At 38.2% G+C, this 16768-nt stretch overlaps 1 protein-coding gene across 1 annotated transcript in view; it reads left to right on the plus strand.

Annotated features, from left to right (window-relative positions):
- The window catches only part of mtus2b (microtubule associated tumor suppressor candidate 2b), a 51589-nt gene that overhangs the window by 32889 nt on the left and 1932 nt on the right, over positions 1 to 16768 (plus strand). Inside the window, exons 7-14 of the mRNA XM_084717398.1 lie at positions 413 to 618; positions 9100 to 9166; positions 10712 to 10926; positions 13713 to 13818; positions 13914 to 13987; positions 15135 to 15233; positions 15377 to 15496; positions 15719 to 15819. Coding sequence (XP_084573524.1) covers positions 413 to 618; positions 9100 to 9166; positions 10712 to 10926; positions 13713 to 13818; positions 13914 to 13987; positions 15135 to 15233; positions 15377 to 15496; positions 15719 to 15819 — 988 coding nt within the window. The remainder of the gene's footprint in view (positions 1 to 412; positions 619 to 9099; positions 9167 to 10711; positions 10927 to 13712; positions 13819 to 13913; positions 13988 to 15134; positions 15234 to 15376; positions 15497 to 15718; positions 15820 to 16768) is intronic.

Consider the following 16768-nt stretch of genomic DNA (forward strand, 5'->3'; position numbering starts at 1 on the left):
AACTGGCATATTACTCAGATTTTAAAGTCTTTTCACTGGTTTCCACTGAAATTTAAAGTTAACTACAAACTTTTACTCATTTTTTTAAAGCTTTGAACAGTTTAGCTCCAGCGAAGCTCCCAGAGAGCCGTTTGAGGCGTTGAGGTGACTGTGCTTTTCCTGCAGCTGCACACAAATCGCAGAACTGCTTTTACATGTTTGATCATCCTCCAACATCGAATTCTTTAAATCCAGGCTGAAAACACACTTGTTTTCTCTGGTTTTCTAGTGTGTTGATTACTGAAATGAGTTGATTACTGAACATATAAATGATCCATTTATGAATGGCAGTGTCCAGATTTTTATAGAAAGAAACATTTAATTTCCATCTGTTCTGAGTGAATATATCTGAGAGTATTTTCTGCTTCTGTAGTCCGTGGGCGTTCAGCAGCAGCCGCAGCCGTTCACGGAGCAGTTCGGACTGACAGGGCTCAGGAGTTGGACCGAGCTCTGATCCAGCAGCTGAGGGAGCGCTGCGAGCAGCAGGCGCTGCAGCTGCAGAGTCTTCAGGCCCAGTTAAAGAAAGCCTCGCTGTGCCTCGACGTCTTCAGCATCACCACACAGCACTTCTGTCACAAGGTAAACCACAGCAGAGATCTGAGATCTGACACTTCAGAGGGGCTGACAGGCCAGAGAGTTTGCTCTTGACTCCACTTTGAGAGCCACATAAAAGGTTTTAAAGTCAAAAGTCCAAATTCTTTCAGCTTAAATCATTAAACAGGACATCTCCTTCCCTTTTCCTCTTACTTGTTGTGCTGTTCATCCATCTAGATAGTTCAGTGGGTTGCAGAGTTTTTGCAGTATCGGCTGTAGAGATGTCTGCCTTCTCTCCAATACGATGGGACAAAAAGCTACTCAGCTAAGTAAGGGAAAATGTACAGAATAACAGAACCTTAGAATGCTGTAATTGACCAATCAGAATCCAGTATTTAACAAGTCATGTAATCTGTAATCATGTAATCATGTAATCTTAAATTCAATTTATCTTTCTTGGTGCAATCCAGGCTTTTATTTGATGTGTCTCTCGAGTTTTCTCCAGTTTTATGTCATAATCAGTGTCGTGGTGTAAAAATGACCACCGTACAGGTTCTGATGGCACAGACAGTCTGCCTGCTAACAGTGTGTGAGCGTGTTCTGCTTCTCAAACCTGGATTAAATGTGTGTTTCTTGCCCTTTCCTGGTCCTCTGCTTGCATTTCATCCATTTCCCGGCCCCACCCACAGGCTCTGCTCTACAGTGGGAGATGATTAACAAGATTAGAGCTGCCTGCCTGGACCTCGCTGTGCTTTTAGTGAGACTGATTGTCACTCACGGCTGGAAGACTCTGAAATATGTGCAGCTGAGATACATCTATAGACTTTGGAGGGGAAATTATACTAAAAATGTTGATTAAATTTGATATTCAGATGTAAAAGCTGCAGGTGAACTGTTCACTTATAAGTTTGTCGGTTTTTGCTGGAATACAGCATGTAAGTTTTCCCATATTGGCCAAAGATATTGTATTCCTGTGTCGATATGCTGTGATAGCAATGGGTAGGTTTATATTCTCCTCATGAACCTCCTCGTTGTACCTTGTAACCTGACACCACCGCTGTTCATTACTGCGCATACATGTCTTTGTTCTGTGCATGTATAAAACCACTTAGGCTCAGGTTTCCTCAGGATGCCTGAGAAAAAAAAACTGTTGCATAAACCTAAGACTTTTCATGGGATGCTGTAACTGAAAACCCTCTCTCTAAGTGTTTGCCCTTTTAAGTATTCCCTTACGTGTTGCTAGAAGGTCCTTAGCGACCATTTTCCAGTCTCTTAAAAGTGAAATATTTTGTGACACATAAGAAAATGGCTGAAAATATCATGATTGAAAAGAAGGAGGAGATATAAAGATGCACTGAAAACCTACTGGACATTCTGAAGAATGCTAGCAACTTGTTAGAAATTTGATGTTAGCATTAGCAACTTTGCAGCTAGCTCACCAAACGTTGACATAAGTGTCGCATATATTTATGTTGCCTATTTTCATATTTCTTCATGACTTCATCTGCGCTTCGTTTCACAGCAGATTTCTCATGTCTAATTTGTCCGTTAGCTTACTTCTGCCCACATCTTCTGCTGGTGCGTACTTGTTTTGGCTGCTTGGTTAAATTTACTTTAGATGATGTTCTTGTGCTTTCTGTGTTCTTCGAGGAGAACCACATTCTCCTTTCCTGCACAGTTTAGCTTTCTTTCTCTTTTTGTGTATTATATGTTGTCCATTTTGGAAGCTAGCTAACACTGACAGTTGTGGTCTTGTCTGTAAGATCTGCAAAACTGTTATGAGATTCATAAGTGCTGTTTCTTTGTTGTGCGTGACTCTCTTCAGGCTGTAGGCTCGTCCAAAGGCTCTTAATGTACTCCACCATAAAAAAAGGTTATTTTTTATGACTTATTTATTCATCTATTTATACAATTTTTGTTTTACGAGCAGCATAAAGGGAGCACTTCGAGAATTTCATCAGACAACCTTATGCTATAAAGTGATAACTAAATGAACCTTGTACTTTATGACATTTATTCATCCATTTGCTTCATTTCTGTTTTACGAGCATCTCATTATACAACCTTGTGTTGTAAAATGATAAATAAATTAACATTTTACCTTGTAAAATAGCGAAGCAGCCAACAACAGCATGATTAGGACGGAGGGCTGCACTGATTTCTCTTATTAGAAATATTCTCTTTTTTTTGCTTTGTGGCCATCAGGGCTGCACATTAATCACAATATGATTACTGAAATATGGCCAAGTGCTATATCAAAATTGCAGAACCAGAACTAAATTGCAATTTTTTTAAGAGGAAAAGTGTGTGAGAAAACGGCATCATAATGAGGTACTGTAGTGCTGCAGAGATGCTCTGACCTATGAATCTTGTTCTTCAGATAAAAGAAAACATGTTTGTTTGGTACAAACCCCAACAAATGTCACATCTTCATGATTTCAGTAGTGTTATGTGTAAAAATTAAATCTGTAATGCAAAAATGATCATTTCTACTATTTGTTTTGTATATTACAATCAAAACTGCAGGCAAAATATGTGCAATATGACTTTTTTAACATGTCGTGTAGCTCTTGTAGCCACATAGGCTGCTATTGCTTTGTTTGTCTTTATGTATAGTCTAAGAGGGCGGAGAGTGTTCAGAGCACATATGTAAAGTACTTTAAAGTAATTCAGATGCAATAAAATCAGTCTGTATGACTGCTGATACACTACAAGAATATGAGTATATATTGGCAGATAAACCTGGTATATCTACTTCTGCGATCGTCGAGCGATACTGTGCTGAATCAGGTGCTCGTGCATGAGAGTTATGCAGATCTATGGGGTTCTCTTTTAGACAAAACTGACATTTATGCTCTCAAGTAAAGAATGTTGATGTGAGTAAAGTGTAACCATTTAGGCGAGGAGACATCCTTGAGGCTTTATGCAGTTTCTCGTGGGTGAACCCTTTAGCGTAAGAAAATATTTTGCTTAAAGGACACACTTAAGGTTCAGACTGAAATTCTTGTATGGATTTTAAGAAGTGGGGTTTAATGTTTGCATGAGACTAACTGAGGACATATGGAAAAGACAACTGTCAGGGTTCTTACAGGTGAAATCTATGAAAAACACTTGAATTTTATTTTAACATTTTCAAGGTTGCTTGGATTTTTGGAAGTGATTATATCTGCTTGAAACTGTTATTGCCTTACGATCATAATAAATTGCTACCTGGCCGAAGAGTTTGCTTGTTTAAAAAAAATGAAGTGAACTCCACTTGAGACTCACTTGCCACTCTGCACGTTTGGCTGCACTCAATGTAATCTGCCAGTCTTTACTGAAACTGAAGTTATTTATCTGGTAATTGAATGATGTTTTATTTTGGCTGAGTCAGGTTACACAGGATGTCAAGTCTACTTGTCACTCTACAAGTGACACTTTTTGAAACATGAAACTTTGTTGTATTTTCTTTTAACAACATAATTTTGGTTGTTTATAGCACAGTAACATCTGATATAATGTGATGAAGAGGTGAAATAAGGTTAGTCATTGTGCAAATATATAAAGCATGAAATATGTAATTTACCACAGCTGTAAGGTGCTGGAAAAGCTTGATAGTACACCTTAAAATTTCTTGAAAATGCCTGAATTTGAAAAGGTGTAGGAACCCTTTAATGTCATTCTCTTCATGCACATCATCAGATTTAATTTGTTCTTAACATTTATTGAGCTTTACATCCAGAGCTTCCGTTTGTGCACCATTACTTCAATCACAGCTATGTAAATTAAGTTATTTCTTAGTTGTGTGTGTGTTCTGTATGTATTGAAATGCCTGCATGTAGCCGAGCAACAGAGCAGATAATTGGCCAGTTATTGATCATCTCCCTCCCCCATCTTCTCCTCCTCCTCCTCTCTTTTTATTTTTTCTTCCCCTCAAAGATGCAAAAGACCGAACATGTGTGTGTCTGCGTGTGTGTGTTGCTCGCTGCCATGCGTGCGAATGTGATCCAGGGCGTGTTGGTGGGGGTTTAAGGGGAGGGCAGAGCTGGGCTGGGGCTGTTCCAGTCTTTGTTCCAGCAGGGATAAAAATGCCGGTCGCAAACCAGGAAACGAGGTGAGTCTTCGGTCTTCCATCTCTCCTCCCCTCTCCTTCCTTCCCTCCCCCTCAGCATCTCTTTCTGCGTCTTCCCCCCGCTGCATCTGTCAGTGCTGCTGCCTCCTCGCTCACTCGGCTCAGGGATGCTGCTGTCTGCCAGCCTGGTATGGGCCATTGCTGCTCACGGCTCCATTTCCTCCCTCTGCGCTGTCTGGACCGAACGGTAAAGGCAGGATGTTCTGCAAGGCTGCAGGCTCGTTTCAGCATCCAGGATTCCTTTATATGTGTGTGAGGTTGTGCGCATGTGTGTGTTCAGTGGGGGGTCTGGATATGAGCGTTATATTCACTTGTTTCCTGGAGACAGAGCCGGCGGAGAGAGTGTGAAGCTGTGCATGATTATGCTGAGTCAAAGCAGGCTTATCTGTCGCACTGTCCCTCTTTCTTTTCTCTTAGAGTTTGCAGGGATATTACATAACATGCTGTTGCTGCTGGGCTATGTTCTTACATTAATTTCTATTGATTTTGTCCTTAATGTATGTATGCTTATATAATTCTGGCTATACAGGAGAACTTTGACAGAGGATGCATCATACTCTTGTTTATCTGATGTAGCTGATTTTCCCGTCTCCAAGAGACCACTTGTCCGGTTTCCCTTGTAAATTCATGTTGTGATTGTAGCTTCTCGTGTTTTCTTCAGAGTCTGAGTCGCTTCAGGACAAAAGGTCTGAACAAAAAAGCAGCAGCTGCTCATTGGCGGGTTTTTACGGTCCCTCTGAAACAGACTTCAGAGAGGTTAATTAACTCATTACAGTTTCTCCTCGAGAATGAGAACTCTTACTATAAAAAGCTAGGCTTGTTCTCTTTTCCAGAAGGTAAAATGTTTGACAAAATAGATTGATAATCCATTGATCAGGCTGGGGGCAGTATCTCTTCCTGATATTTTACCTGGGTATATATCATGGCAGTGATCGTCATGGTGATGTTTCCAGAAGAAGCTGCAGCCTTTATTCACCAAGAAACTCAAACCTAAACTGTACATTTACTGCCAGACCGACAACTTCACTGCTCAGCTTTTCCTGCACATTCACACTTTCACACTCTCTGCCACCACAGACAGTAATCAGCCTGTCACTCGCCCTCTCTCACTCTCACTAAAGTTAGACACTCACAACAAAACGCTCCTCTGACCAGTCTGTAGTCTGTAATCTCTAGCCAGCAGCAAGATTTAATGGAAAATGTGCAGGGCCATAAACTTAGGATTTAGTCAGAGAAATATTAAGACTTTTTTTAAATTCAGTATATAGACTACTTATTTGTACAATTGGAGAATGTAAGAATCACTTTAGTCTAAATAATATTGATCAGTGTCTTCCAGATGTCTGAGATGACACCCTGCAATGTCTTGTTTTGTCCACCACTCCAAGATATTCAGTGACGCTGAAGTAACCAAATTAATCATTGCCAACGTAATCGTTTGTGATGTATCATGGAGAAATGCATTAGCTGGTTCCAGCTTGTCAAATGTGAGGATCTGTTTCTTTTCACCACTTTATATCACTGTATAGTAGAATATTGTTGGGTTGGTGACAAATTAAACCCTGGGTAGTGATTGTGATTGTGTGATGAGCATTTTTCTTTGTTTTCTGAAAAATCTAACAATTAATTAAAGAATCACAAGAATTATCAACAGAAGGTTTGTTCTTATACTGAAACCAGTTTTGGAAAATGCCTTTGATACTTCCTAAAAGGAGGTGTCATTGAATATGTGAATGTATGCATTAATCTGTTTTATTAAGCCCAAAACTGGATCTGGCTGCTTCCTAGCAGTATCCTGTATGCCTTAACAATCACATCACATCCATAGAGGGTTAGCAGTATACAGCTGTAAGTAAATAAAACATTGGTCTGGCACTCTGTTTTGGCTGATACACAAAGTTCAGGTATTGGAATCAGAATCAGGAGGAAAAGATGGCATCTGAGCGTGTGATCAATAATGGAAACAATCGTTGGTTGCAGCCCTGAAAACGGATGGAGTTGCCGTGGTGAGGGAGAATCAGAATGCACGTCACATTATTTCCCCGGGGGATGTAAGCAGGGGGGGGCGTTTGGGCAGGACGGGGAGATGATGATGATGAGGAGCAGAGGTGGAGCTGGAGAGCAGGAAATTTAAAAAAAGCCTCTGACCATCCTTCATCCCTCATGAGGTCACAGCAGCAGCCGCCGTCTCTCCCTGATGACTGTGTTCTAGTAAAAACCTGTTAGAGGGTGACATCATTTCTGCAGAGACTGTACTGTACTTACTGTCTCATACATATTTCACCCTCTAAGCTCTCTGTCTGTCTCCGTCTTTCTTTGTTTCTCGCAAGCACGCTGCTTTGTGATATCTGATTTATCTCCCAGCAACAGTGAACTCACAGCTGTCTCACCACATGTTCAGAGACGTGATCAATAGTCATTTAAATGTCTGCTGTTTCTTGTCCTGTGAGTAATATTTGATCGGAGGTGTGCCATGAAGTATTTATTGTATCTTATAAGGATCGTTTGAAGCCTGGTTATATGAAGCACTTAATCAATAGTCAGTGTATTACCTGGAGTAGATGCCAGTAGATGCATTTGGAATAATTTCAGCGCTTTACTTCGCTGTTGGACGGCCTCCTTTGACAGGAAACTGCCGTTATAAGAGCCAGATATTGCTCTCTCCAAACAAACCAAACTCTATAGGCGAAATCATCATTTTATCTGGCAGAACAAAGGAGTTTCTAGTCTATCACTGACTCAGTCTGTTAGTTTGTTCGTGTTATTGTGTGACTTCAGTGAATCCAAACTGTTCTTTGATAACGCCAAAGTCACACAATAACACAAACAAAACTAACAGATTTAGGCAGCGATAGACCAGAAAGTCCCCGTCTTCTGCAAGGTGAAAATTACTGATTTTGCCTGTGGAGTTTGGTTGGTTTTGACAGAGTGACATTTGGCTCATGTAACAGTGGTTTCCTGTCAGAAAGGGCAAAGATGGCAAAGAAAAGCAGTCAAAATATTCAAAATATAGTGTACACTTAAACTGATGTTGATTTGTTTGGGTGGGTATTTGTTTAAGTTAAAGAGGTTAGTAGATTTCGAGTTTGTTGTGGGAACCAGTCTGTGGCATAGTTTGCAAAGTTTTCTTCCCTTTCATACCTGTTTCAACAGAAGTAGTTCCTCTGTTAGGTCTGAGCTCCTTGTTTTATCTTGGCAGGTGACAGTCAGAGGAAAGGAAAAGTTCAAAATAAGGTCTTTTCTTTGTCTAGCTTGTGTCTCCCACTCACAGATGAGCTCAATTTAAGACCAATGCAAGAATTTTCCTATACTTCTTAAATTCAGCCAAATTCCAGATCTTAAAGTGTTATTTTTTAGTTTCACTGCACTGATCTTAAATTAGTTGTACTTAATCAGCTCTTGAGATAACACTGAGATCTAAAAGAAAACTCGGTTGTCTTAAATGAGATCTTAAATGTGGTCAAATTAAAGTCTTGTTGCTCCATACGATCGGCAAAGAGCAAAAGCAAAAGAGCTCCTGCTTTTCTTTTTTAGGAGGTTTAGGAGAAACATAAATCAGAAACAGTTTTATTGCTAAGTAGGTTTCCACGTATGAGGAATTTGTGAGTGGAAAAGAAACAGAGGAGACACATTAAGTTTAAAATAAGATCTCCTCTTTGTCTAGCCTGTGTCTCCTGGACATACATGAGCTCAATGTAAGACCAGTATGAGACATTGACCATTTTCTCATACTTCTTAAATTCGGCTTTTGAGACTTTGACTCGTCTTAGCCCAGAACTAATTTGAACCCAGTTGAATATCTTAAAATGTTGTTCTTTTGTCTCACTGCGCTGATCTTATAAGTAAGTCTAATTTAATCTTATAAATAAGTCTTCAGCTCTTGAAATAACAGTGAGATCTAACAGGAAACTTAAATGAGAGCTTAAATTTGTCTCAGTGGTCAAATTTAAGTCGTGTTGCTCCATAAGGTTGATTATCAACAGATGAGATTTCAGGAAGCTCAAAATAAGAATCTCATTTATTTCTCATGATGAGACAAAAAAAGACAGTTGTGATTAAAAAAATTTCTGCTGTGCCTTCTCCTGTCTGGAAACACCACGTTCTGTGTCACAGTCACTGTCCTCCATGTTTGTTCGTGTTCACGCAAATTTCCTGCCTGCATCTGTGCTGTACAATAAAACTAAGCATCCGAATGATGGAAAATATCACCATAAAAAGTGTGATTTGTGAAACAGTGAGCATAACATGAAATAATGAGATGTTTTTCTATTTCTTTTCACCTGAAAGCTCCTGGGTTTCCCTCACTGATATAAATTTGCTGAACACACCCAACCCCCGTGTCTGTTGTTCCACAGCGGTTCTGCAGGTGTTGTACAGTTCAGAGGTGTTCACTGCTGCCTGTGTTTGTGTTTCAGAGTGAGAGTGCCATTGTGAAGGAGAGGGAACTGTCCCTGGAGCTCGCCAGAATCAGGGATGAAGTGGGTAAGTGGGATACGGCGTGACAGATACGGCACCGCAGGGAACAGAGAAAGCAGTGAGTCACTCTCTGCACACCATGTATTATACAGTATTAAACCACAGGGGACGAGAGGAACAAGTGAGCCCTGAGAATCCAGTCTGCTGATGAACGTCTGGACTTAGTCAAAGATTTAACACCTTAAACCTTAAACCTTCTGCTCAGGCTCAAGCTTTTGAACAAACTCTGACGGCTTTAGGATTTATAATTTATTAAATCTAATGGGCAAAATAAATGTACAAAAATCTAACACAAAATAAACACATAACTTGACACTATTAAAGAAATGCCAGCCATATTCTAATAAATAAAACTAAAACAAAACGTTTTTAAACAGAAAAACTAAACTGAAACAAACAACCCCACTCTGGAAACTATCAAACTTACTAACTATTGAAAAAAAAAAATTAAAAACTAAATAAAAATTTAAACTAATGTAAAATACAAAACTATATTAACTCTGGTCTGGAATTCACTGACTGAACATGTGCTGTAAAAATGCTGTCATGTTGTCGTTGTTTCATATCAAACTTAAGAACAAACTGACAGCTGTAGGATTCTTTTCTTTTTTAAAAAACCTATATTTACTCATTTTCAGTTTCACTGAATGAAAGACACAACAAAACAACATCATAAAAATAGAAACATAAGAGAGTGGGGCACTACTCTCTACTTAAAACCTTATCTACTGATTTTATTCTCATCACGACCGTTTTTTCTCTTCTATGCAGACAATTTACTCGTTTTAGTTAGTTCGGTCACAGTCCCCGCTCTCAGCTGGGACTGATGTAAAAGCAGAAATACGTCATCCAGGCGCTGTGCAACAAGAACAAGCAAGCTCAGTCGGCTTCAATTTAATTTTATGTGGTGATTTTAATACAATTATGTCAGAAAATGACGATAGCTGTCCTTTTTGTTTGTTTGAGTGGTTCTACAAACAGGTCAGTGCATCATTAGGTGGTTTCAGAGAGTTACAAGCTTCTGTAAATGCATCGTGAAAGCAATACTTGTAATTTGTACTTTTGAATCCTGAAGTATTTTTAAAAGGAAGTACTCTAGTACTTTAACTTGAGTAAAATTTTGACTGAGTAACTTTCACTTGTATTTGAGTAATATTTGACCAGGAGTATCTATACTTTGACTCAAGTACAGGGGTTGAGGACTTTGTCCACCACTGAGAGACAGATGTCCTTCTTATGAATAATGTCACTGTGTATCAGTCCCAACTACACTCTTAGCTTCTTTTCAAAGTTAAAGAACATTTTTTGTAATAAATGGGCAAAAATTCTAACACAAAATAAAGTCATAACTCTACACTATTTATATTATTTAACAAAAAATATTAACACCCAGTATTAACAGACTTTAAAATACAATATTAATTATAATAAAAACAAAATAATATAGAAACAAACTTAAGGGCTTATTTCTAAGTTGCTTCCTTTGTAGTTAGTTCATGACCTAAATTTGGCTCCAGTGAAACAAACCGAATCTGTCCGTTGTGTTTGCAGCTTTCAGTGTCGCACACTGGGAGCAACTGCAGCAGGAGAAGCAGGAACTGGAGCGTCGTTTCGAGGCTGAGCTGCAGGGTTTGCGGGCTCAGCAGCAGAGGGAGCTGGGAGCGCTGGAGGAGCGGCTGAAGGCGCAGCACATGGCCGAGGCCGAGAGCCTGCAGGACCAACAGCGACAGGAGCTGGAGGAGCTGCGCTTCAAGCAGCAGGAGCAGGTGTGTCTGTGTGTGTGTGTGTGTGTGTGTGTGTCTGTGTCTGTGTGTGTGTGTGTTTGAATGAAGCCTGATTGGTTTAGTCCACATCTGACATGAGAAGTGAAGATGTGACGCCTCTGAAATTCTGGAGAAACTGTTTTTTATAAGAATATCACAACACTTAGTTGAGATCAGCGTCCTTTATCAACACGGCTTTGGCAAGAAAAACTCTCTTTAGATGATAAAAAATCTGCGCTTGGTGTCTTTTTAGATTTGACCAAAGCATTTGATACTGTTAACCATAAAATCCTTATTTCCACCCTCAGTAGATGTGATCTGCAGGATGTTGCTCTCAATTGTTTTATTAATTTTTTCAATGATAGAGAACAATTTGTAATCATTAATGTCTGCATATCCAACAAGTTAAAAATACATTTAGGGGTACCACAGGGTTCTGTCCTCGGGCCTCATTTCTAATATGCATCAAGGTTTCTCAAACTTTTTACTCTGCGTATCACCTCAGAAAACACCTCTCCAAGTACAGTGTGTGTGCAAGGTCCCTCTTAAAAAGAGCTAGCTGAAAGTTCAGTTAACAGAGATTAAAATAAACTACTTCATGTTTATTTGTTCCATTTTCTTCCCTAACAGTGATGCTGGGGTCATACAAAGTGCTGCATGATATTCATGTTTTAATTTGGAGTCTCAGGATCACTCATATCTATACTTCTTAACAACAGTTCACAACAATCTGAGAACATTTTGCACTACAACAAACTGAAATTTCCAAGTGGTAGCTCGAAATTCCGACTTTCCAGGTCAAATTGAACGCCCCATAATACATGAGAACTGCAGGGAGATGAAGAGGAGAGTGAATATAACGTTGATCTATGAGTCTGTTTCTCACCGTAACACAACCTCCACACTTCAGTGTAGTTCAGACACTTCAAGCTGCAGGATCGACCAAAGTTTTTATATCACACCGACATATTCTCACCACCTGTCTCTCTCTCTGCTGCAGTCTCACTCTCTCTCAGGAGTGAACGTTCCTCACCTTCATTAATTTCAAATTGACCATTCAGTAGATCATTTGCAAAAAATGTAAGCACGTTCAATGGGAACCGCTCTTTCAATGCGTTCATGCACAACACTGCAGTGCCACCTTTCTGTCACTTCACTGGCGCTAAGCGCTAAGTAGCTGCTGTCACTGCTCAGTTCACTGTCACTCATTTCGTTTTCAAAATGGCTGCTTCTCGTAATGGTTCCAGTTTGGAGCCACGATTGCAGCCTGTTTGAAGCATTTATTTTATCTCACAGACTTACTGTCTCCACCTGGACAACATGGACGACGGGCGTGTGCTTTGTGCGTGACGGTGTGGCAGCTGATACTGGAGCAAAAATACAGAAATAACAAAACTTGTTTTAAATTACTTGTCAGTGATCTGATAGTTGATGTATTCTCATTTGCAGTGTTTTAATAATATTGGGTTTTTAAATTCATTTCATTTTTAAAAACACATTTCTAATATTCCTTTTTGTGCCACTAGAGGGAGCTGGTGTGCCACCACTGGTCCTTCTACCACAGTTTGAGAAGATACATCAATGATTTAGTATTGAGATCTAAAAAAAAAATCTTCTCCCTACACTCTGCAGATGATACGAACCTCATATAATGACTCCAGAACTCTAATCCAGTGTGTAAATGAGGAAATGTTTGTTGTTTTTAAAAGTTTTCTGCTGAAAAAGCTTATTCTCAATATCGATGAATGTAACTTAATGATATTTTGCAATAAAAACAAGTCCTACTCCAAGGATGGAGCTAAATTATTCATAAATGGAGAAGTGAAGTAATTTAAAGCACTTCGTTGTAGAAAAAAACATATTGATCATGTCTGCAGGAGATTCATGAAGATGGTGTAATGAGAAAAGTTTGTTCTTTGATCCATCCTTCTTCTTATTTAACTCTTTATTATGGTCTTAATTTCCTGTTTATCAGCTATTTTAATATTGTACAGGCCTCTACCATTTATCATCTCTTAGCAAAATATTAATAATTCTGAAAAATTCTTTGAGAATTATTCACGTTCAGACAGACGAGATCCATCTGCCATTATTAAGATATATTCATTACTCTCCATAGAAGAGGTTTACGATTTTCAAATATGTTTATTTATTATTAAATACTCGGGCTGAAGGACAGATCTGACAACAACATTTCATATTTCATCTTCCGTTATTTACTCTTATTCAAGCAGGTGAAAAAATGATTTCCACTTTACTGTATTTACAGGATTTACAGGAATTCATTTAATGCGACTGTCTTTAGTTAAACACATTTCTCATTACATCTTGAACTTTTTAATGTTTATTTATATTTACTTATTTGTCTTGAGTATATAGATCATTTATTGTTATTGTCTTTATTGTTTGTTTGTTGTTGGATTGTTTTTATTTTTTATGGGGGACGACTTGGAATAAGTTTTTCAGGCACTTTAACTGCTTTCCTTTTTATTGCCTTTATTTTCATTGTGCAAATAAACTAAATTAAAGGGTTGGTTCACCTAAATTACTAACAAAAAACCCCTGACACATTTTCTTATTTACCTGTAGGCAAAGGTGCTTCCAACTGAATACAAAGAATATGAATGAAATATTGGTTTTGGTTCTCAAAGCATTTTAAAATTTTATTGAAATTTTTCAGTCTTTCCAGTTTTCATTGGAGTTTCATTGTGTGTGTGTGTTACAGTGAACAGTTGGTATCATTAAGATATTTTTGTGATTGTTTATTGTTTGACTCTTGGTCCGATCAGATCGAGGAGATGAGTGAAAACCACGAGGCTTCGTTGATGGAGATGGAGACGACTCACAACGATACGCTGGCCACTCTGCAGGAGGAGCACGCCAGGACTGTGAAGAGTAAGACTTTAAAACCTGTAGACTCACTCTGCTGCAGGTCAACAGAGATTATAATAATAATAATGATGACAATAATCTGTTATCTGTTGTGTCAGATCTGAAGATGGCTCATGAACAGCAGACAAAGTCTCTGGAGGAAGAGTTTGAAAAGATCAGACTGTCACTGCAGGTAAACAGCTCTGTTTAAGAATATATGTTTGAAGCATGATGAACATTAAATTTGATTTCTAAGTTTAATTAATTTCACACAAAGAAATCACAGCTGCAGCTGCTCCTACTAGAGCCACTTTGTTCAATTAAAATAGAAACGGATCCCTGTGAATTTATTACATTTAGTGTAAGGATGTAGTGACTGATGACTAACTGTCATCATGGTTCACTGTGTTTTATTGTGAAATCAGTGTTATTTATCTTAAAGTGTGTTGGAGACAAACAACAACTCATAGATTCCATCATATATATTTTCCTCAAACTATAAAAAAGAAGGTCTCAGGTGAGTATTAACTCTCAAACAGTGCTGAGAAGTCTGCTTATATACTGATCATGTTTCTTTAGAAACTTTAGCTATGATATATAACATTTCTGCATTAAAATGTCTGAAAACACTATATGTCTTATATATTATGAGATGTATGTTACACTATAACGAATGTTTCCAACAATGTTCAAACGCAGAGAAATCTGTAATTTATGAAAGGAAACAGCATTTCCTGGATACGTCAGAGACTGAAAAAAGAAAGTGACTAAAGATGACTAAACATAATCTCATCTTACTGTGTGCAAAGTTTTACATTCATAAATGTAAACTTGCGAAAGTAAAACCTTCTATTATTATTTTTTTTTATTAAGGATTTTGATCCCTGGCATGTTTCATGTTACCCTATTATTATTTTTTATATATTTCTCTTTTTGTTCAGCTTTTTATTTATCATTTATTGTTTGAATATTTTTTATATTATCTCTGTTAACTGAATTATTGACCTAATTATTGTTTGTGTAAAATATAATTAAAGAGTTGGGTTTTTTTTTTTAGTGACTAAACAAAATGTGAATAAAACTTTAACATTATCTCATCATCAATTTCTGCCTCACTCATGTCAGATAGATTTTTATCAGCGATGGTAGTGAAGACAGCAACTCCCATGATCCCTCACCACCTCACCATACTATGTTTTTACTATATTTACATAAATTTAATAAAAAAAAAAAAAGAGTTGATTCCATATGATTTTTGTTTACAGTGTACAGGTACATGGTCTGATACGTGTTGTATTTAATGACAGTAATTAACAGGTGAATATCTGTGTGGTCTGCAGGATCAGGTGGACACGCTGACGTTTCAGAATCGCAGCCTCAGAGACCGAGCGAAGCGTTTTGAAGAGGCTCTGCGTCGGAGCACAGACGAGCAGATAGTGGTAACCGCTGCATGACACAGTGCAGGACATCATGTTGACTGTTCTGGTGACAGTAGCTCGATAAAACTTTTTTATCACTTTTTTTTTTTACTCCTCCTAAAGATGTTTAGTTTATTTTCACTGATGTTATCTGCTGTTGCCAGGACGCTTTGGCTCCATATAAACACATCGAGGAGGATCTGAAGAGCCTGAAAGAAGTTCTGGAGATGAAGAATCAACAAATTCACCAACAGGACCTGAAGATCTCAGAACTGGAGAAAATAGTAGGCTTCAAATTTCTGCTTTTGTTCAGCAACTAAAAAAAAAGAAAAGTAAAAAATATTAAACCCACATATAGAAGTTGCTCTAACATCCACGGTAAGCTGCAGGAGAAATGCCTCCGTTGTAAAACCATATCATTGAAGTCTGTTATACTTGTAATAAATTGTCATCTAAAATCATTTGAAGAATTTAATGTTGTGCACCTTCTCTGCTGTGTTTTTGAGCAGGCTGAAAAGAACGTGTACCTGGAGGAGAGACTGCAGGTGTTACAGCAGCAGAACGAGGACCTGAAGGAGAGAATAGACAAGAACGTCGCTGTGTCCAGGTCAGAGAAGTTCGAATGATTACTAGAGATTTAAAACCTCCTTCAAACCAGTAGAAATGGATTTAGATGGGTTTGGAAGGCACATAGATAACATTAAAGGTATAATTCACATTATTTGATGTAGGGTTGTATGAGGTTCTTATCGATAGTCAGTGTATTGTGGTATAGATGTTCCTTTATCTTGTACATAGTTCACTTGCTCCTCTTCCTCCCTTTGCATATTTTTTAAAACTTGTTTACATCAAATGTATGATCTCTGCAGGGAGCAGATGTGAGCAGATTTATTTTATTGCCTGTTTAACTGAATAATTGTAATAAGTATGTGTGTTATTATGCACTAGAATTTAATTTCACCACGTTATTACCAACAAGTCTACATCCATTTATTGATACCACAGAAAAGTTCTGTTTTTCCTGATGATATGATATGATAGATGATGACAGGAAATCAATGGAAAACTATTATTGTGCAGAAGTGAATGGTCAGAAATCGACCAGGAGCAGGCGAGAGCAGGATTAATAAAACAATGAGCTGCTGTGGACAGGGTCAGCAAAAAAAAGGTATTTTACTCACTTAAAAAGGGTTCAGCCCAAAAAAATCTATATCATTTTAAGTGTACACTATATTTTGAATATTTTCACTGCTTTACTTTGCTATCAGACAGTTTTTTCTGACAGAAAACTGCCATAATATGAGCCAAATATCGCTCTCTCCAAACCAACCAAACTCCATAGGCAAAATCATTAATTTTACCTCAGGTCAGGAGAGTTGCTTATCTGCTGCTGCCTTAGTTGGTTTATGTTTTTGTGTGACTTCTGTGAATCCAAACAATCTTTTTACAACACATAAGTCACACAATAACTCAAACAAGCTAACAGCTCAAGGCAGCGGTAGACCAACAACTCCTGCTTTCTGCAAGGTAAAATTAGTGATTATACCTCTGGAGTT

Source organism: Lutjanus erythropterus, chromosome 4 (genome assembly GCF_056507025.1).
Source record: "Lutjanus erythropterus isolate fLutEry1 chromosome 4, fLutEry1.hap2, whole genome shotgun sequence".
NCBI lineage: Eukaryota > Metazoa > Chordata > Actinopteri > Lutjaniformes > Lutjanidae > Lutjanus > Lutjanus erythropterus.